At 32.5% G+C, this 21634-nt stretch overlaps 1 protein-coding gene and 1 long non-coding RNA gene across 3 annotated transcripts in view; one reads left to right on the forward strand and one right to left on the reverse strand.

Annotated features, from left to right (window-relative positions):
• LOC132729492 (uncharacterized) overlaps positions 1 to 19161 on the forward strand; it is a 29876-nt gene extending 10715 nt beyond the window's left edge. The window contains exons 2-6 of one of the 2 annotated variants that reach the window (XM_060715263.1): positions 15276 to 15895; positions 16221 to 16379; positions 16825 to 17214; positions 17420 to 17479; positions 19003 to 19161. In XM_060715263.1, the coding sequence (XP_060571246.1) occupies positions 15314 to 15895; positions 16221 to 16379; positions 16825 to 17055 (972 nt within the window). In that variant the 5' untranslated portion in view covers positions 15276 to 15313 and the 3' untranslated portion in view covers positions 17056 to 17214; positions 17420 to 17479; positions 19003 to 19161. Of the gene's footprint in view, positions 1 to 15275; positions 15896 to 16220; positions 16380 to 16824; positions 17215 to 17419; positions 18410 to 19002 lie in introns of those variants that run through there. The other variant, XM_060715262.1, reaches the window with a different exon arrangement.
• LOC132729493 (uncharacterized) lies at positions 551 to 3900 on the reverse strand. The gene is made up of 3 exons (XR_009625633.1): positions 3822 to 3900; positions 1557 to 1751; positions 551 to 737 (listed from the first exon to the last, which is right to left on the reverse strand). It is a non-coding gene; the product is annotated as an uncharacterized LOC132729493 (long non-coding RNA).
• Positions 19162 to 21634: the final 2473 nt, after the last annotated feature.

Here is a 21634-nt window from a genome sequence, read left to right on the forward strand (position 1 = left end):
AAAAAATCAAAGTATAAAATGCTAAAAATGTCATGTTTTGAAATCATATGTTTTCAATTAGAATAATCTGTGAAATTAAATAACCAAGATATTCTACGCAAATATGGTCATTAACAAAGTAAAACATTAATACACAAACATGCTTTATTTAATCCAAAACACTTCAACCAATGTTGATTACATTCAAAAAGTCGCAACACTGCATAATCTATACATCATCATTTAGACTGGTATTAAACATTACCCCACCCACTAATGATAAATATTTTTTTTTTACTTCAATTTACTTCAAGTCAGATTCCATTTAATATTCTTACAAATTAGCTCTACCAAGATTAAAGTTGTATGAATCTATCTAAATTCATATTATGATTCAAAATTGCAATACATTTTACACAAATTATTATTATAATACATTACTGAGGCACGTTTATATATATATATAAAATTGCACTTACTTTACCAAGTAACCATGGAAGTTTTGTAAAAAAATATTGTAAAAAGACATTTTAAAATAAAATGAATATTCTGAATGTTAAGACACTGAAAAAAACACAATGTTATTTCATCATTTTTGTCACCGAGGCCCGACTATCCATATAGTCTAACAACGCTACACATGTATATATAAATATTGCCCTGTCCTTGTTCAATGCTGAAATTATATCTCCACTTTTTCGGCCGGTGCTGTTGAAACCTTTAGCCTGCCCTTTTCACAGAGACACATTGTTTCGCATCTGTAAAATTGTTACAACATAATATGATAAATATAAATGCGAACTTTGCATTCTGATTTTAAAATAAAACAATTTTATGTCAAACTGAAAATGTAGGTACTATGAAAAGCAAGATAGGATTGTGCTTTTAGATTTATATTTTTATATTGAATTATCTACAAATAATTCATACATTAATGAGGCACGTTTAGCCTCAGCAAAAACGTGCCTCAGCTTTCTTCTTTAGAAAATATGTTTCATGTTATATTGTTATAACAAATTTAAAGCTATCAGCTGAAAGAAGCGCTGACTGTGAAACATCATAATGTACCATATAAGTAGGAAATATTGAACACAACGGCACCTATACTTTCATACAGATAACTAAATTGGAAGTTTTGGTCGAGTGTTTAAGGTCACTGACTTCAAAACACTTGCTTCTTACGGTGTTAACGATGTACGTTCGAGACCTGCCTTAGTTTTGGAATCTATTATCTGACATAGCTATCCCAAACTAGCTTATAGAATATTGGTGGTACTACGCTCTAAAAATAATACCTATGTAACACTTTTTCCTTCACCAGTAAAGCTTGAAAGTTATTATATGACATGTAAAGTGTTGATGTGACATAAAAACCAACAAACAAATCTCTGATCTTAGTAATTCCGAGAATGTAAGAAAACTGCAGTTTTGGACACTAAAAATAAAACACTTTTAAAAGAAAACCATCTAACTTTTACAAATGTGAATTCCCTTTAGAAAAGTTATATATGCAGTAGCACACAAAATTAAATCACCAACTGTGTATTAAAAATATAGAGGGGTTTTCTTTGATTTACCTGTTAATTGCTTTTCAAAAATGCTGGATCTTTTCAAACAGAACCCATTTAGCCTCTCCTAACTTGGAACTATGGAAAGCTCTTGCCACATCCAATCAACGGATTGATTTATGTTCGCCAAAATATGAAAGGCTGGACTCTCGCTTAATATTGTCTTCTGCAATCAACCATCCCATACTATGTTTAGCCCTTCCTCTGAAAATAAGATATATAAAGTCCATAAAACATTATCAAAAAGATATTAAAAAGAAATAGTATTGAAATGATATAGTAGGGAAACGCCTGAGAAAATGTTGGTATGAGCAAACTCTTTTGTATGTGCATTTATTATAACCATGCTGTAAAACAATGATGTAAATTTGTGTTGATATATCAATTTCTGTTGTATTAACAAACCTGAAAGACACCCAATTGTTTTGTTTTCATTCATTCAATAAGTCTTATAAGATATATCTACGTAAAAAGCCATTTTTCTCTCACATCCCATTACCCATTGTGAAGAAGTCAGGTGTCTATCCATCTTCTAACTAATTATACAACAACTGTTCTATAAATGCTGACAACAACATATTGTAAAGATGTCAAGTTTCTATTAACAAATAATATAGGATTTAATATGTATTATTGAATTTCATGTAAAGCTGGAGAATGAACAATAATGGATTAAGAGAATATTATTACCACTTATAAAACAATTTGTTACGCAGAGTATACAACAGATCAATTGAATTTTTAGTATAAATTTGTAACAAAATTTCAAAATTCAGTTGTTAGTACTAACAATAATGTTCCTGATTTTAATCGATTCTCTCAAATATTTACCTAGATTAGTGAGTATAATTTTATTATTAGAAGAAATCAGTTCAATATTTACACATTGACGGACATTTGTAATAATATCGTTTCACATATTTTGTTTCCTTATGTCAACATAGCATATCAAAACAAAATGGTATTCGTCTTCTAAATCCATAGTATTACAACATAAACAATATCTTTCACTCCTTGGGATTCTATTTTGACCATATCTATCCGTTTGTACTCTTAGTGTATGTGCAGACATTCTAATTCTTGTGATGTTAAATCTAAGATCCTTTGGTAATATGTTAAGATAGTTTTCGTATGAATATAATTCTTTACATTTTTTATAAAGTTCTAAAACAGAATTATTTTCTAAAGATGAATGCCATATTGGTATATAATTATCAATAACTTTGTTTAAATATTTTTGGAAACAATTTACTATCTACGATATTATTTTCAAAAAAGTATTCGGATCAACCATATATATCTAGCATTTCTTTAACATTTGATACCCAGTTTTTACTAACAGTCAGATAAACTTAATTCATATGTTTTCCGTAAAATTATATTGTCAGTATTTATCAATTTGCACCAAAACTTAATTATTCTTACGTATCGATTTATATACAATGGGTAACGGCCGAGTTCGCCGTATATACGAACATTGCTTGTATTAATTGGCTCTAACATTTAAAATTCTATTACAATACTTCAAGTGAATACGCTCAATTATCTTTTGATATGCTATAACCCCATACTCTCAGGTGCATATGATATGATTGAACCTAGAAAAGAATCAAATAATTGGCATAATAATTTGGGTTTTAAATCCATGTCTTCTGTTAAGAAATAAAAGTAATGTATAAAGTTTCAGTAACAGCTTCCTCGTTAATGGGAAATAGTTTTAGCTTGATTACACCCTATTGGATTCGCTGTCTATTTTTCATATAACATGCTGGAATATTATCATTTCGCTTAGAAATGCATTATGTATTACAAAATACGTTTGTTTACATCAAGTTATCATATTATTTGATTTATTTATGATTTCCACAATTCATAAAACATGCCAACTCTTTGAAATAAGTCAAATTTAACATTTAAAAAAATATCCCTAGATTTTCGTGGATTTGGTCACAACACGCTTCAGTAGAGAAGAAAAATTTACATAACTTGTGCATACACATTTTTCTTTAATTCTCAGTAAGTTGTGTGGTTAATTCTGTGTCATTTTAGATAATTATACAAAAGAAAACAATATAGAACAGTGAGTAAAAGATAAACTCTCTTAAGTCTCTTTAAATGATACTTCATTCAAAATTGTGTTTAAAATCGCGAAATTATATGACACATTTTGTCATCTGCATAATCGATTGATTGGTGATCAATTAAATCTATCTAATGACATATTTTTCCCTAAAATTTATACAGAAGAATATAAAGATGACTAAAATTACTCACCTTTGCACTAGGAATGCTGGAATTGAAGTAACTTCAGATCTTTCAACGAAAATATAATAAACGTGACGTCACTGAACGTGTATAAAATCAAAGTACTGTGTAATTTAAGAGACACATTTAAATATTGATTTTTAATAAATCTTTATGATCGATTTTTCAGGATTCTGCAAGGAGGTTTTTTGAGGACTTTTTTCTCAAAATGTAGATAATGTTTATCTTTTATTTAATCGTTAAACATTTCTGAAGGAATTAGTTTTACCATAATTTCTATTATGACTGGCCTATATGATTTTTTTAAGTGTTTACCAATGTAATTGTTAAGTCGTAGACAGTACTTTGCAACATTTACTCGTCATGCAAACCTCCCAGTATCCATTATGTATTTTTGGACGGCCAGAAATAACTCCGTATTGTCTGATTGAGAAAGAGAAACATCCCCAAACAGAAGAGTATGAAGAGAGACATTTTGAGTGATTTGACGCACTTTTGTGAGAAGGCATGTACGGTGGCAACTATAAAAGTGACATTCGAGAAGATAGTGATACTTGTTTTCAGGTTGTCCACAATGGCAAAGGGGAGATTGGACTATATTACGAGTGAAAAGGTGATGATTTAGTTTGCTACAATTCATGCGGAGTCTAGCATGTAAGACCTGTGCCATTCGTGATCCGCTGTAAAAATAAGCGGGCGTACTATCACGGACTGGCATAAGTTTACTTTTAAAAACTTTTAAAGTGGGTGAATTTCTTACATCTGTTGATAGGTTATTCCAATCGCGAACTGTCACGGGTAAGAAAGAACTGTAATATTGGTTAATTCGGGAATGTACAGGTCTCAACTGCTCTGGGTTTCGAAGGTTGTACGAAGACGTTGATCCAATATTTGGGGGGACGAGATTTGTTAGATATTCTGGTGCAAGACCATTTATCATCTTATAGAACATTATAAGCCTGTGAACGCGTCGTCTCTCTTCTAGGGATGACCAATTCACTTCCTGTTGAAGTTTATCGAGAGAGACCAGTTAGTTTGCTCCCGATACAATACGAGCACATTCGTTTTGGATCTTATCAAGCATATCCTTTTCAGCCATAGAGCAATTATCCCATATAACATCAGCATATTCTAGAATTGGTCGGATGAAAGAGGTGTATATTACTTCAAGAGATTTCCTATCAAGAGTAAATTTCAGTCTACGCATAATGTGAACCCGTTTCCATGCTTTATTTACTATATAGTTAATGTGTTCATGCGAAGAGCAGTCATTTGAAAGAATGATACCTAGATGTGTGTGGTGTTCTACTTTCGGTATAATTTGGCCATGCATGTTTAGAGATGGGTGGTTTTGCTGATGCATTTTTCTACTTAGCAATAGGCATTCAGACTTTACATGATTAAAGTTAACTAACCACGTATCGGCCCATTCTGTTATTTTTAGAATATCAGATTGGAGGAGTTCTGCAGCAGCATTTGGGTTTTCAACAACAATATATAAAATGGTATCGTCAGCAAAAAGACGGATATGATTCCAATGTCAACGACAATATCATTTATAAAAATAAGAAACAATAGGAGTCCTAAAATTGAGCCCTCAGGAACTCCAGCGTTTACTGCATCCCATGTAGATTGAGTACCAGGTAGCACAACGCATTGTCGTCTTCCGGAGAGATAATTAGTAAACCAGTCTAATAATTTACCCGAAATACCAGCATTTTCTAGTTTGACCAACAGGCCTTTGTGCCACACCTTATCGAATGCTTACTTATGTCAAAGAAAACCGTTTTTACTTCTAAACCATTATCGAGCGCTTTACAAAATGTATCGTATAAAAGTGTTATCTGATTAACTGTGGAGTCACCTGGTCTAAATCCAGACTGAAAAGGGGACAAAAAGCGGATAGCGTTTAAATTATTATAGATGTGTTTAAAGATAACTCTTTCGAAAACCTTTTCAATGCAACTGAGTAATGAAATAGGTCTATAGTTGACAGGGAGACAAGTGTCACCATTTTTGTAAATAGCACAGACATTTGTGTCTTTCCAAGTTTCAGGGACTATACATGCACGAAGAGAGTGATTAAAGAGAGAACATAGAGGGATTGATAATTCAGCTGATGATTCTTTGAGATTACGGTTGTTTATTCCATCTGGGCCAGATGCTTTTCCTGGAGAGAGATTATTTAATGCGTCTTCTATTTCTTGTGGACTAAGAACCAGAGATGTTAGGAGATTAGTGTCAGTTGGAGGAATTGCTTGCGGGACTTGCTTGCCACTATCATTCAGTAAAGTTTGGCTACAAAAATAGTTATTCAGCAGTTCAGCTTTTGCGAAGGAATCGTATATAAGATTGTCAGTATATGGGCTTTTTAAAGGAGGTATAGTTTTGTCTGTATTTGGTGAAATAAAATACTTAAGGGTAGACCACCAAGACTTAGGTGAGAGAGGTTCGGATTTAAGTTTTTTTGCCATTTGTTCATAATAATCAAGTTTAGAGCGTCGTATTAATGTGACGGTGTCATTACGAAGTCTTCTAAATTTTGCCCAAGAGGGTTCGCTGTTAGTTCGTTTGGCCTTCCTGTATGCACATTTACGTTTTCTAATAGCTTTACGGACTGATGTATTCATCCATAGACCGCCTCCGTGGTCGAGGGGTTAGAGTCGATGACTTCTAATCCAGTTACCTCTCTGGCTTGGGTTCGATTCCCGGGAGATGCTTTGGTAGTTTAGCGCGGAGGAAGGTAGTCTAGTACTTGTGTAACTCTTCAGGAACGATGGTTAGGAAACTACCCGCCTATATGACTGAAATACTGTTGGAAAAAGGCGTAAAAAGAAAGAAACAAACAAACAAAGTATTAATCCATGGTACATCGTTAGGGCGTATTCTGAAAATTTTATTAGTAATACATTTGCTGCTGATTTCTAAAATATTTTCTGTTGGTTATATGAATATTGATGTTCTCATGGTAACAAGAGTGCCAGTCGAACTCACCTAGTGCTTGTTTCAGAGTGTTAAAGTCACAACGGTCATACATCCATATGTGTCTTGAATAGGAAAACAATTTTGGCTTGTGCTTAACAATTTTACTACTTCATGTTTAAATGTTGAATTCTGCTTAAGCCGGTGCTAGGGGGCGTGAACGGTAATTTGCACTTTCCAGTACCGTCCATGAACAGGCTCACTCAAACCGAGCCTGCAACATTTTCAATTTTGCCGTGTTGGGCTCTATTTAGGGATTCTGTATTTAACTTTGTTGTGAAATTTCAACAGAGCAAAGACTGGACAGTGAAACCGAACATTTTGGTCAAGAAAATGGTCACCGACACCAGAAAATAAAACATTTTCAGCTTTAGATACAAATATTAGATCTAGAGTTGAGTTTGAGTTTTCGGTAAAATGTGTCGGTTCATTAATAAGTTGCACAAGATCGTTCTCGCGACAGAGTGAAGCTATATTCACAGATGCATTACAATTTTAAGTATTGAAATTAAAATTTACCGTGATGAATATATCGGAAAACCCAGTATCGACAGCCAGTGAAAAAGAGTCTTCTATTAAGCTATTATAAATTGAATCAGCGTTAGGTGGCCTGTAAAAAGTATCTTTTTGTTGTTATGCAATGTAACCTCGACCCATAAGTATTCTAGGTTATTTGGTTCAAGATCAGCTTTATGCTTGAAGTGAAGATTCTTTTTAACATATATAATAACACCTTCATGACTGTCTCCGTGTTGGTCTTTACGGAGAGGCAAATGAAATGAAGGAAATCTCAGCTACAGGTCCAGCTACTGGTGGGATTTCAATGAAACTTCACATGAGTGACTATACATTTTCGGATGACATATGTTTTTATGACTAAAACTCTACTAGTTTCTTTATATGTTTCCTTCATTCCGTTAAGAAAGGGTGATTTGCCCAGAAAAATGGAAAAGTTTTCTCCAACCTTATCCATCCACAGAACACATAATGTATATTTTGTAATGATTTGAGATGTGGCCTGTGATAAAAGCAATAATATATCCAGATTTTACCGCGTATAATAATTTGCGCTAGAATCTTAAAATTCTTAACTGGTTCCCCACGAAGTTTATATGTTAACAACCCATTGACTATTATACTAAGTTTATGTATCATGTTATTATTATACATATATTCCTGAAGTTAAAACATATTTTTCCATCGTTATTACTTTGTGAAATATTCAATTTAAACAACAGCCTTGTGGCAGCAAACAAGAATAATGTTAAATAAAAACCGATATATACACATTAAGGAACATAAAAGACTTAAATAGTTGTGAAGTTCTTATCACATTCAATAGCACGAACGTCAAATGAATACATAACTGTCAATCTATAATTTCACAGATAAACTTTTCAAGATCGGAAAGTGGGAATGAATTGTAACACTAGCAACAGGAAACTCGAAAAAACAAATAACTTCAAAATAGAATAAATGTAGCTTTAATGAAGTTGTCAATAAGTTGGAGGCATATGAAAGAAAATGACATAAAATTGTAATTTAGCAGTAGACATACACTGACGGATATCCCTTGCGCGAGATTTATTGGCTGGCATCTTGATCTAAAATGGTAAGGTATCAGCAATTTTGTGTTACCGAATAAGGTAACATAAGTGTTTCTTCCACTTTAAATAATGATTTATATCATTTTGATTTCTTTTCTTTTTAACATTTAAACAAATTATTTTTCGGCCCTTCCTTCGTCACTAGGTCAAGATTACATGACGGAATGCGTATCGTGTCAGTCCCGTCAAAAAATCCAAATACTAGATTTACTGTAAAACTCATCTGCAATAAGTATTCAAATTAAATTTAGAATCAAAGGTAAACAACGAGTTAATAATTTCCCTATAGGCACCGTCCGTCTTTCCGTCAGTCAATCCGTCCTTCCGTCCACAAAACTGGATCCCGTGATTACGCAAAAAGAATTGATTTTTTTATAAAACTTAAAATATGGTCAGATATTGAAGATGAAGTTTGGAGATTATACACGTCTCTTTATTTTCTTCTTATGTTGAACAATATGTTGTTATGGCGACGACTAGACTTAAAATATGGCAAATATAACAATATTTGTGATAACTTAAAAAAAGTTCTGAACATATTTTTATGAAACATAAAATGTGGATATATGATAGTATTTAAAATAATAAGAGTTACAATAAGAGTTGAACTTGAATTGTCTTGAAAAATTGTTGTTTTTATTGTATACTTTTTTTTATTTCTAAACGTATCATTTTTAAACTTCAAATATATGTTTCTTATCATCACTCACATCATATGTGACAAGGTTCATAATTCTAGCACCTATACGTATAATGATAATTTACTGTTGTTTTTTTTTCTTCATGAATTTATTTTCAACTATATGTTCAGTATCAACATTATATGCAATTAGCGTTATAAGTCAAGCACATGGCTTTCCATGATTTTTTTCATTTGACCTTGGAAATGTTTTAAAAATTGTTATTTCTAAACTTCTTCTGAGTTACTGTAAATGATATCTACATTGCACATTAGACTTAAGATAATTGTTCTTTCCCATCACCTTCATCATGTATGACAACGTTCATAATATAAGCATCTTTATTTCAACAGTTATTGGCGTCCGCGCCGAAGCGCGGCGCTCTTATGGAATGAGATCAGATTTTGTGAAAGGGCGACAGCAACTTCTCGAGCCTTTTAGTCGGTCATAATAAAAGCCGAAAATTCCGATCGGTATGAGGGTGCTTGATTATTAAATAAGAATGAAATGTCGCGATATGTTACAATGAATTTTCGCAATGCAAACATTTACAAATGAAATAACCTTTTCCGTCAATAAATCGCGCTCTTCGGGGTTTTCTATTTATCATTTTGTAGTACACAGTCGGTTATCATGTCATGGTATGTTATGGTTGTACATGTATCCTAGAATGATCAGTTGATGACCTAAATATTCCAAAAACCTATTTATAGATATATCTTTTTATCACTCCTATCGGTAAATGCCGGTCTCTCCCGGTCTATTTTGACCAGGATTTACTAGTGACCGGCGAATAGTACCACACGTTATATTGTCCGGTCTCTCCCGGTTTTGGAGTAGATGTTTGATATCGTTACAATTAGAAAAAAAAACAATAGCATGTTTCATTTTATCTATATGAGATAAAAACAATAAATATGTACACGGATTTATATGTAATATAAATCCGTGATATGTACAATAATTGAGAAAAAGGTACATTTTTTATGGTATTAAAATGACATTATCAACTTTGAAACATTTTATTTAATTGTTCAATTTGTTATCCGTGTTTAGTAAAGATGCCGAGGAATTATTCAAAGTTACAAATTAGATTTTACGAATTATTCAATTGATCGATAATTTAAAAAATGATAAAGAAAAATACAATGTACATGTACATGGTTTAAGAATAAACAATATTATATATTGAAAGATAAACCATAATTTACTGACTTTTTCCAGTTAAGCTTTGACTTATAATCGTCGGTCAATATGACAATTGAATTCTTAAAATTTATTTTACAATTTTAATAAAAAGGAGTAGTAAAAACTCAGTATTAAAATAGCACATAAACACAAAAAAGAATAAAAGAAAACAATATTCATAAAATTTGTTTTTTTTTTTTTAAATTAAAATTAATAGATATTACAATTATTGTATAATAAACAATTATGCTCAACATGATCAACATGGTAATATAACCAGTGTCATATTTTTACTAACTTAAAGTGTGAACAGATACCTTAAGGGGGTCTTCGCTAATAGCGATAACATGTACATAATAAGGGACAAATGTGTGGTACGTGTTTGATCATGCGTTACACATATGGATTATAAATGATTGCATACATGTATATCCGTTGCTATTAATAACCACGATCATAAAGAAATAACAAGTAATATTCTAATCTCTAGCATGCCAATCAAAGTTCATAATGAACAATGTCTTTCGTCCGCTCATTCATAAGTGGTATACATTTCTGGTAGTTTATAAGAATATCTTGTCATCATATGTGTACTAGTTCATCTTCACTTGCTGCATTTCTTGCTTGGACGCCCTTTGATGCTTTGCATCAATGCTTTTCTTGTTTCCTCTTTAGTTTAAGAATTTTGATTTTAAAAGTGTTATTTTCTGGTTACAACAAGTGATGTTTAAATATTTGCCCTCTGTCTGTCAGTCGGTTCCTAAAATAATTTCAACAAATCTCCTGAAAATAGAGAAAAATTTGAAACATTTCTAATGCATAAAAATGAGTCTTTTGATTATGTGTCGTATTAAACATAATTTCCCTATAAGACAGGAAATCTTTAACACATAACTATGATACAGACAAACTAGCTAAGAACACAAACGATTTTAGTTCTTTCATGTCATTCATTCATTCAGTGCAATAATTGAATGGCAAATGCTCTTCAGACTGTTGCTGGGGTTCTAACCGGTGAGGAACTTATGTATTGCTTGTAAATGTTTGCTTGTTTACTCGACTTTTAGGGGGCGTGAGGGATGTTGCACGTATTCATTATCCCTCGTGTACAGACTCTATCAAATCGAGTCTGCAGTTCTCTTGTCATTGTGTTGTGATTAATGCTTCCGAGGGATCACTTTGTTTTTAGATTTCTATACTTAACAACAGCAGGTGCCAGGTGTAAAAAGTTGCCCCGTACTTCACTTCAGTGTTGTTATATTTTTCAGGTCCTTCAGGATCATTGATGCCAGCACTATTGAGTATTGAGAATTAAGTACCACTCAGGCCGGTGCTAGGGGGCGTGAGGGATGTTGCACGTATTCATTTTCCCTCATGTACAGAGTCAATCAAACCGAGTCTGCAATTATCTTGTAATTTTGTTGTGATTAATGCTTCCGAGGGATCACTTTGATTCCAGATTTTTTTTTAAGTCATTGCGGCGGTCCCGTTGCCGTTGCCGCCCCCAAACTTTAACGTTGATCATTACCTTTTATGTTAATAGTGTATTGTCTTCATACTTGACCAAAAAAATTTTTTGGGACAAGACCTTCAAGTGGACAAGATTAAACTTGACCTACAATCATAAATGACATTGAACTTAGAGGTCAAATGTCTTAATTGTGCTTGTTTTGCTTTTACATTGATAGTTTTGAAAGGACTATCTTCAAACTTCGTAGGTGCAAATATTCTTTTATTTTATATGAAAATTGGAACGAAGTGCGCATTTATTAACTGAAAGAAGTAGCTCCGCCTCAGTCTGACAACGTAACATAGCATGATCCAGGTCAACATTTCTTTATATAATCAACGATTACGGTAGCGGTTATTTTTCTTATAATACCATGGAGAAAATATAGACAAACCTAAATATTTTGGACATTTTGATCCAGAAATACAGGATTATTGTCATTTAAACATTAATTAATTAATGCACACAGTTAGGCACATGAAGGGTATAGTTTCATTCCGATTTACACATTGATTAGGGGTTATCTCAACATTCAGCGACAAATTATACAGAGAAGGGCTAAGGCTCTCATTCACGTCCAATGTTGTCCAATGTTTTCCTGAAGAAATTCAGTGCTACACGATGTAAATAATATGCGCTCTGTCTCTACCTTTGCTATCTATGAATTCATAATCAGTATATAGTACTTAATCTAAAGTATGATGCAATACATTAATCACTTACCTGTTACTAATTTTGTGTTGACAACGAAACATGGCATTCCAACTTTCCCAGGTCTTCAATCTACTAGAGTCTATGTGTTTTTCCATAGGGTCAGGGAACACAATTCACATGACTGCATTCTGTGTTTCGACACTTCACATACAAATACCCAGACACACCCTGTTTAAATTTACCTAACATGTTGTCAAAAGTTAATGGTAGCCTACAGGTCCAAGTCTACATTTTTTACAAAATCTTAGGTTTGACCGTAACACGCCAAACTCAACGATTCTTCTTCCCTCTTTCCAACCCTCATTATCAACCGATTTAGGAAGAGTTGATGTTTTGTAGAGCTGGTTTGGTTGACCCGTAATACTGGTTACCTGCACTATAGTTATATTCTATAATTAAGTCGGAATACTTGGGTTTTCTGCATCTTTTTACATTTTTTTTAATCGACCGAGCGTATCACGCCTGTAAGACGCCATGTTAGATATCTACGGAAATTACGTCATTTTCTTGGGGAATACTACCACGTGACGGGGATATCCGCTATTATTAGAATTCCGACTTTATACGTAAACAAACGAAGTTCGTTACGATAAATGGCGAGATATGGTGGTAATTGTCGAAGATTGCCGATTTCATTATGGGTCTTCTACCTTATAATTTTTTAACTGTTATTGTGAACTACAATACCCTCCATGATACATATGATGTTTCAATTTGATAACTCTTAGGCAAAAAATAAAAAATATGTTTGTTTCCACTTCCCGACCCATTCAAATAGGGTTGGGTAGGTAGGTAGGTAGGTAGGTAGGTAGGTTATAGGTAGGTACATGAAGGACTTTTTTTATATGTGCATAATAATATAATTCCTTGGCAAAGTAGTTATTTACTGAACAAAGTTTGATTAACTTTCAGAACTGATATGTTTGTGGCGATTATCTGGCAAACTTGTTTTTATAGAAAAGTTTCTGGTGAACTTTCAGCGAATATTTTTTTTGATAGAAAGATTCTGGCAATCTCTGGCAAATTAGTTTTCCACTGAAAGTTTCTGGCAAACTTTTGGCGAACAACTTAATATTCTGGTGAATTCGCCGCAAAGTCGCCAAATGTTTGCTACAGAGTTGCCACTAGTGGCGATATCTGGCAAACACTTGACACAGTGTTTCGGCGAACTAAAAGGTTTGCAGCGAATTTGCGGCAAAGTTGCGTCGAGTTTACGGCAAACCTTTCCTTTTGGTACGGGATTTGCTCATATTAAATTGATTGGCCCCTTTTTGGTGCCTAAAGCTAAAAATAGAAAAAACTTTTAAAAAAATGTTTGAGGTTCATTTCCTACTTATATAATTGATGGATGATTACAAAACTTTGTCTGTAGCATTCTTAGGTACTCTTTTATCAAGTTTGCTCATATGAATTTGATTGGCCCCTTTAAGCGGCCGCTAAAGCTAAGAAAGAAATCCCTTCAATTGTCTCCTTCTACAGAACTAATTGATGTATGATCACCAAACTTTGTCTGTAACATTCTTATGTAGTCTTTTATCAAGCTAACTCATACTAATTTGATTGGCCGATAAAGCTAAAATTAGAAATACCTTTAAATGTCTCCTTCTACAGAACTAATTGATGGATTGTCACCAAATTTTGTCTGTAGCATTCTAAGGTAGTCTTTTATCAAGTTTGCTCATATTAATTTAATTGGCTTGTTTAAGGTGTCTATAAAGCTAAAAATAGAAAAACCTTTAAAGATCATTTTATACTGAAACAATTGATAAACTTTGTCTGTAGCATTCTTAGATAGTCTTTTATAAAGTTTGCTCATAAAACAATCAGTGATGTGAAAGAATATTAGAATATTACTAGAGGGGCAATTTAAAGCTGAGCTGAACTTGCACGAAAGAGCTGGACTTGCCTTTCAGCAAGTTAATTTGAAAAATAATTTCCAACAATGAAAAGCAGTTGTTTCTGTTGAGCGACTCAGAGCCATCACGGCCCTCTTGTGAGAACAGCGGGGTTAGTTTAAGCATAGATGGTCGTTCATAATATTTTTTATCAATGTAACGTTTTCTTATAAATCTGTAGCAGGGACACACACAGTCATATCATATAGAATTTAACCCTATTGTCTCTAGATTTGAAACCCAGTTAATCTTATTCTTACACAAAGCCTCTAATAACAGTTCATATATTTGACTTATTATACTTAAGTATTTTTGATCTTCAGAAAATATTTGACAATTTTAACACATCTGTTTACATACAATGGATATCGTCCTAATTCTTCATTTATAGATACACTACTGGACGTTATTTTACATTTAGAATTCTTTTGCAAAATTTATCATTTCAATGTCTTTTTCAGTAAATCCCCGAACTGCAGAAGTGAAACTTAAATTGGAGGAAACAAATGAATCAAATAAACTCAACATTGTCTTTGGGGTAAAATCAAAGTCCTTAGTATTAATTGTTAAACAATTCATAGCTTTAAGCACCTTGCCGACGAGCAACTGTGTATTAGAGTTAAAATTTCCATTTGAGTCAAACACCACACCTAAAAAGTTAAAGTTTTTTACAACAGCTAAATATTTGTGTCATTGTAAGACTAATTTTCATTTTCACGCAAAAGGTCCACGTTTTCTAAAAAAAAAAAACAACATAACTTTGGTTTTGTCAATGTTAACAGTTAATACCCATCTCCTACAGTATGTGAGCAAATCATCTAAACTTGTTGTAATCCTTCTAAATAATATAGATTAATTGCATTTACAATTCTTATTTTTGATTTAAGGAACGGTAGACGATGACCTAGCTCATCAGAAACATGATATGATGGCTACAGCAGTGCCAACAGTGCAGACACAATTTTCGAAATCAAAATTTCTTAATTGGATTAAGGCTGCAATAGCCATTGTTTACACCAAAGACGAAATAGAGCCAGTTATTGTTAATGAAGTCAAAGATTTCCAGCAGAACTCTCTAAATACTATTTCCTCATCAAACATCCTACCAGCCGGAAGCACATGTTCAAACTGCTGTACGGAAAGTCTGATTGTTTGTCCAACAAACAGAATTTGCAACGCAAAACGCGGAAAATGCAGTTACCATAAAAACGCTGCAACACAGTATCGCCCATCTGGCTGCCCGAATAAAATTTGTCATCATTTAAAATCTGAGATTCAAAGCGCACATCGATATCATGGTCCGTCATATAAAAATACGGACGCAACCAAATGGTGCAGCAATGCTTGGGAAATTGCCAAATGTTATCTCCCGCCAGACGGATACAAGGATGTATCGAACGCTGGAGATACTGATTTTAATGGCATCATTAGTGTCATTATTAATCACAAAGGATTTGAGGCGAAAATAAAAGACGACCTGTCCAAGAAGAATAATGTATTTGACAAGGTAACAGTTAAATAATGTGACTTATATTTATTGTATATTTAATTTGGTTTCTAAATTTTCTTTAATTTCACAAATGTTAGGAAACAATAAAAGATCATATGAGTCATCATTGAAACAAGTATGAACGAGCAACTGACTTATTGACACCGTTTGGTTGTTGTTTTGTTGTTTCAAGTCACAGTCTGTCCATCTTGTACTGTAAAGACGTGCTCTACAACTGTCATAACGAAATTTGTTGAGATTTATCGTAAACATATATTGGTCAAAGAAATATCATATCTGAGCTAATCACTTGTTCAAACTGTACTGACATATTTCAATTTAGGGTAGAGATGTTGGTAAAGCTGTCAGACATTCTCCTAATCTGGAGGTCGAGGATACAGATCTAACACAGTATTTTACCATTTTAAACAATATGTTGACGGATCCTGGATTCATAGCATTGAATAAATCACCAAACAATGCAATTCAAAAATTGGCAAAGGTAATCATTTTTGTTTCTATCAGTATGTCAAATGTAACTTTGTTATTCTGGCATTATTTCCTAGTTCCCAAGAAACTGATTCTCTAAAACACATTTGAAATAGTTTGTTGACTGTTTTTAAGAATAATCCTCTCAAAATGAAAATCTGACAAAGAAATTTATTAATAAATACTCGTATTAATATCGTTTTGAAATGCTATGTGCCAATGCTTACATTCCTAAATTATTTCATAATAAATGTTTCAAATTGTTCCACATTAAGAAAGGCTAGGGAAATCCGTATTTAAAAAATTTGGAAAAAAATCTATAAAATAAAAAAGATCAATATTAACTTAATTGCATGAAAATGTATGAAATGAGGCACTATATATGTAAATGACACGGTATTCTGTAAAAATTGATAATAAATAGTTCGATGCACTCAATCCTTTCTCCATAATTTCAGCTTCAAAGTGACGATTTGATCATTGGAAAAGACGTTGTACGTAAAGTTTTGGAAGATGTGGGAAAAACGATTCAGGAACAAATAAGAAATGAGATGGATGAATACAAACAGGAGACTGAAAAAAGAAAATTAGAGCTTATTGACATAATTAACTTAAAAGTAAAAGATATTGAAGATAAGGGAAATGTTTCACTTGCCAAGCTGAATGATGCGATAAAACTCGTCCATTGATGCTTTTGATGCTAAGGTAAAACAATCGATTAAGGAGATAGAAAACTTGGCAAGAAAAGGAAAAGAAACCCTTGAAAGTGTTGCCAATGATGGAGTTCAAAACGTCAACAAAGAAAAAGGAAAATGCAATAAAGGAGATACAAAAAGCTGCAGAAAAATGTAAGGCAATACTTCAGTTATCTAAGCCTACATATGTTCTTACAAACCTAAGCTAATTAAAGCAACAAAATGTACGTTTTACAACCTACACTTTCCTTATTCAAATAATTCTTCTTATTATTTTTATGACATTAATGATAATAATCATATGTTTATTTTCACACTTTTATCGTCATGCATTATGTTTATCATAATATGTTTTCAGCCAGAGGTAACGATGCCGATGCTGAGATCTCCGAGGAAACATATCAAAAGAAGAAAAAAGGTAAAAAAACAACCATAATTTTATCACCATTATGAATAATATAACAAGCTCAACATTAACATACATGCTAATATCATGCTTATCGTTCTTAGAAGAAACATCATAAAGCTGAAAACATTTTGAAGAACACGCTTCATATTTTCATTATGAGTATAAGGTTTTGTATATATTTTATGCACATGGAAATATAAAATAACGATAGTTCTAATATATATTTAATATATAATTAATTATTATATATATATTTATTTGGTAGGATGATACTTTGCGTGGTCTTCTTCATTTGGAATAAGTTTTAAGTCAGTTGGGTCAAGGGTACGAGTGCTAAAAATTGAATTTTACACATTTGCTCATATAGCCTTCATTTATGGACAGATGCCTTTCATATTTGGTAGGAAAATATCTTGCACGGTCTTCTTCCTTTGGATCAAGTAAGAAGTCAGTGGATGAAGTTCAAAAGTGCCAAAATGGTTTCTGACACAGAGGCTTTTACAGTCTTTATTTATTGAATGAAGTTTACTATATTTGGAAGGAACATATCTTGGATGGTCCGGTGTTGGGAATTACAAGATTAATGAAATTGATTCTAACAGTAGATTTCTTACAATTTTTATACAGCCTTTGTATATTTTTTTCAATGTCTTTACAAGAAACATACCTTAGGTTTTTCTTCACGTTTGGGTGGAGTTTTGGGGCACTGTGTTCAAGGTAAATTTCTACCTGTACCATTGGCTTCATAATTTACACACTTACTAATCCATACAAAGTATATGATTTGGGCAAGTTACATAACTATGGCTTCCATTTGCACAAAGTTATGGCCCTTTTCAGCACCTAGAAAATGAATAATGGTTAACCTAAACCGGCAAGTTGAAAATATCTTATGTTCTATCTGAACTAATTGCTTAATAATTTTCACACTTACTTATCAATACAATGTACATGATATTTCCAAGTTATATAAATGTGTCATCTATTTTCCCAGTAATTTCCCTTTTTATCACTTTGAAAATAGGGCCTTGTATGGTTAACCTATTCCGCCAAGTTGGATTTATCAAAAAATTCCACCTAATTCCTTAATTTATTTAATGATATCTTTCATATTTGATAGGTGGATACCTTTAACGGTCCTTTAATTTTTTAAAGCGTTAGGCGTCTCTATGTCAAGGTCAAGGTCACTTGTGTAAAACAATAAATAGAAACATTTCTGCATATACAGCCTTTATTTTTAATTTAATGTCTTTCATGTTTATAACAGTCATACCAAGGGAGGTCCTCTTCCTTTTCTTTTAGTAAGAGGTCATTTGGGTCAATGTCACTAATGTCAAAAATAGATTTTTAGATTGTTTACACTTTTACAGGTGTATTAACCTTATTCTATCGACAGATGTCTTGTATATTTTGTAGGAACATAAAATTGAGGTATTGTCATTTGGATGGAGGTAAGGTTAGTTGGGTCAAGGTCACCATTGCTAAAAATAGATTTTTACACTTTTGCTCATACAGCCTTTATTTATTTACAGATTTGTATTATAATTGGTAGGAAGATAACTTACATGGTATTCTTCCTTTGGATGGAATTAGGGGTCAAGGTCGACAGTGCTAAAAATAGAATTTTACACTTTTGCCAATACAGCCTTAATATATTGACAGATTTATTTCATATTTGGTTGGAAAATAAGTTGCAATATATTCTTCCTTTGGAAGTAGGGGTCAGTTGGGTCAAGGTCACCAGTGCTTAAATTGATTTTTTACACTTTTGCCCATACAGCCTTTATTTTAAATATTGTTACTGACAAGAATCTGAGCCGGGGGCATTTGTGTTTAAAGGGATATTCAGGCAAAAAAATGACAAAAATATTAAAATGATCCTATGTACTTTTGACTTTTCTTGAGGTTTAAGCTTGAATTTCTGTTTAAATTCTATATATTTTTGGTTTGAAGCGTAAATATATCTATTAATGTTGAACAAAATTTAGACGCCAATAGAATCACCAAATAGTTTTTAAACAAGTCAGGTGACTTGAACAAACCCTGGAAGTTATAATATTGTGGATATTGTATGATTGAAACAAGCCTAAGTCATTCATTTGACATGTTCTTTAACGTTTCCAGAGTCCACTTTGACAACTATTGTGAAATGCTAGCGCTCTAACCTGACCCACGCGGGTCAAGTTAGAAAACCACCATTTTATTCTTTATATGGAGAAAAGTATTGTACCTTTGACTGTTTAATATATTCATTTTGAGGGCATTTACAAAATAATGAATGACAAATTCAAAACTAAAATATGAAAATTTTGCCTGTGTCTCCCTTTAACAAACACGTTCATCACTAGTCATTATAATGACTTACCAACGTACATCAATCACAGAAAGTTCAAATGTCGTACAAGTTTGACATTTTATACAATTTACTTATTTTCACATGAGTATGCGTAATGCAACATTGAATATATAAGATATCACAAGGACCAGGTGAAGAATAAAAGTTTGGCGGTGATGCAACTAGAATTAGACACATGTCAGAGAGAGCTGTAATGCGTTCTATATCAAAATACAAGGCAAATTACCAGACACCTTACATTTTACTTTGCACATCCGAAACAGCTACTAGTATATAATGTTGTTAGCGTAAAAAGTGTACTATGGTTCTAGAGAGAATTTCGTCTGGAAACTTGGCAATAAATATGTACGAAATAGACTCAGCACCAACATTTGGAATGTTTTACTTTTGGTCAACGTCCAAATTTTGATGGATGTGCATTTTATGAGGAGGCACTTGTTTACAAAATCCCATCTGTACTTAAAAAAGCGAGAATTTGCATTTTACTCCAATCAAGGTTTATATTTTACTTGTAATCATGTTGTATACGTAATCGATTCAATAAAGAATGCACCTACAGTAACATTATTATTTGATCCTTAAGTTTAGATAAGGAATTTGCTGACGAGAATATACCAATCATATTATCCGTTTGAACAAGTAATTCAATTTCTGTCGTATAAACACGAAAATATTAAATATATAGAAAATTGGTTTGCTAGAGCTATCAGTGTTGATTTAATTCTACTTGATGATTATGACAAGCGTGTTCCGGTCAACTGAAATCTGTAGAATACATATTTGACATCATTTATGGACATCATTTATGGACACCATTTATGGACATTATTTATGGTCATATTTCAGAGTATCAAACTACTTTGCTAGACTTTACCCAGTGATAATTATGAAATGAGCTTGATATCAGAGATGATTAAAACCACCTTGTAAAAAGGGCTTATCAATAATCAACATTATTTTGAGCAGTTCTTTGCTACTGAAACTGTAAACATTATTTTGTTGACTTTTTATTTAACAACATTTCCGATTTGTTGTGCCACCAAAGGGTCCTTATACTTTTTAATTGTATGTCCAGCTGTTTGTCTGGCCGTGTGAACAGGTGCAACAAATACTTTACTGGATGCATAATTATATATTTCTGAATTAGTATCAAAAAATGAATTCAAATGCTCAACATTTCTGCACCAAATAATATGCACGTGACCATATCAATAAAATATAAACAAAAATTCCTTTCTTCTAATTGGAAAAAAAAGATTTGAAATCTAAAATCACTCACTTCAATAGCAAAAAATGATTAATGCAATAGAGTCACCATTCTACAGCTTTTCTGTCAGCAAGTCAGATATATCAGTATGTAAAACTTGTGTTTGCAAATTGGATGTAGCGATATATATAGCTTGTGTCGGCAAGATGAATAAAAAGGTACTATGAAGTACTCACGTCAAGAAATTGGTTGTAACATTATGTTTAGCTTATGTCGACAAGTGGGATAAAACACTAGTATAGCTTCTGTCAGTTAGTTTGATATAACAATAATATGTCAGCAAGTTTTGAAGTATAAATATCTTGTTTTGGCTAGTTGGGTGTAACGATTTAATAGCTTTAGAGCTTATTATGTTCCTATCACCGGAAGATGACGCGCTGAATATAAAATTGTTTTTCATGAAAGTAACAAAATGTAAACAATATATTACCTTGACTTCCTAAAAACAATAATTAATTGTAACACCATCAATTGCCATAAGTAACAGAATTAAAAGATGACTTAGGCAATTGGCTAATTAGAAGCGTTTTGAAAACTATAT

The sequence above is a fragment of the Ruditapes philippinarum genome, unplaced genomic scaffold, assembly GCF_026571515.1.
Source record: "Ruditapes philippinarum isolate M1 unplaced genomic scaffold, ASM2657151v2 ctg7939_1_1_1_1, whole genome shotgun sequence".
NCBI classification, from domain to species: Eukaryota; Metazoa; Mollusca; class Bivalvia; order Venerida; family Veneridae; genus Ruditapes; species Ruditapes philippinarum.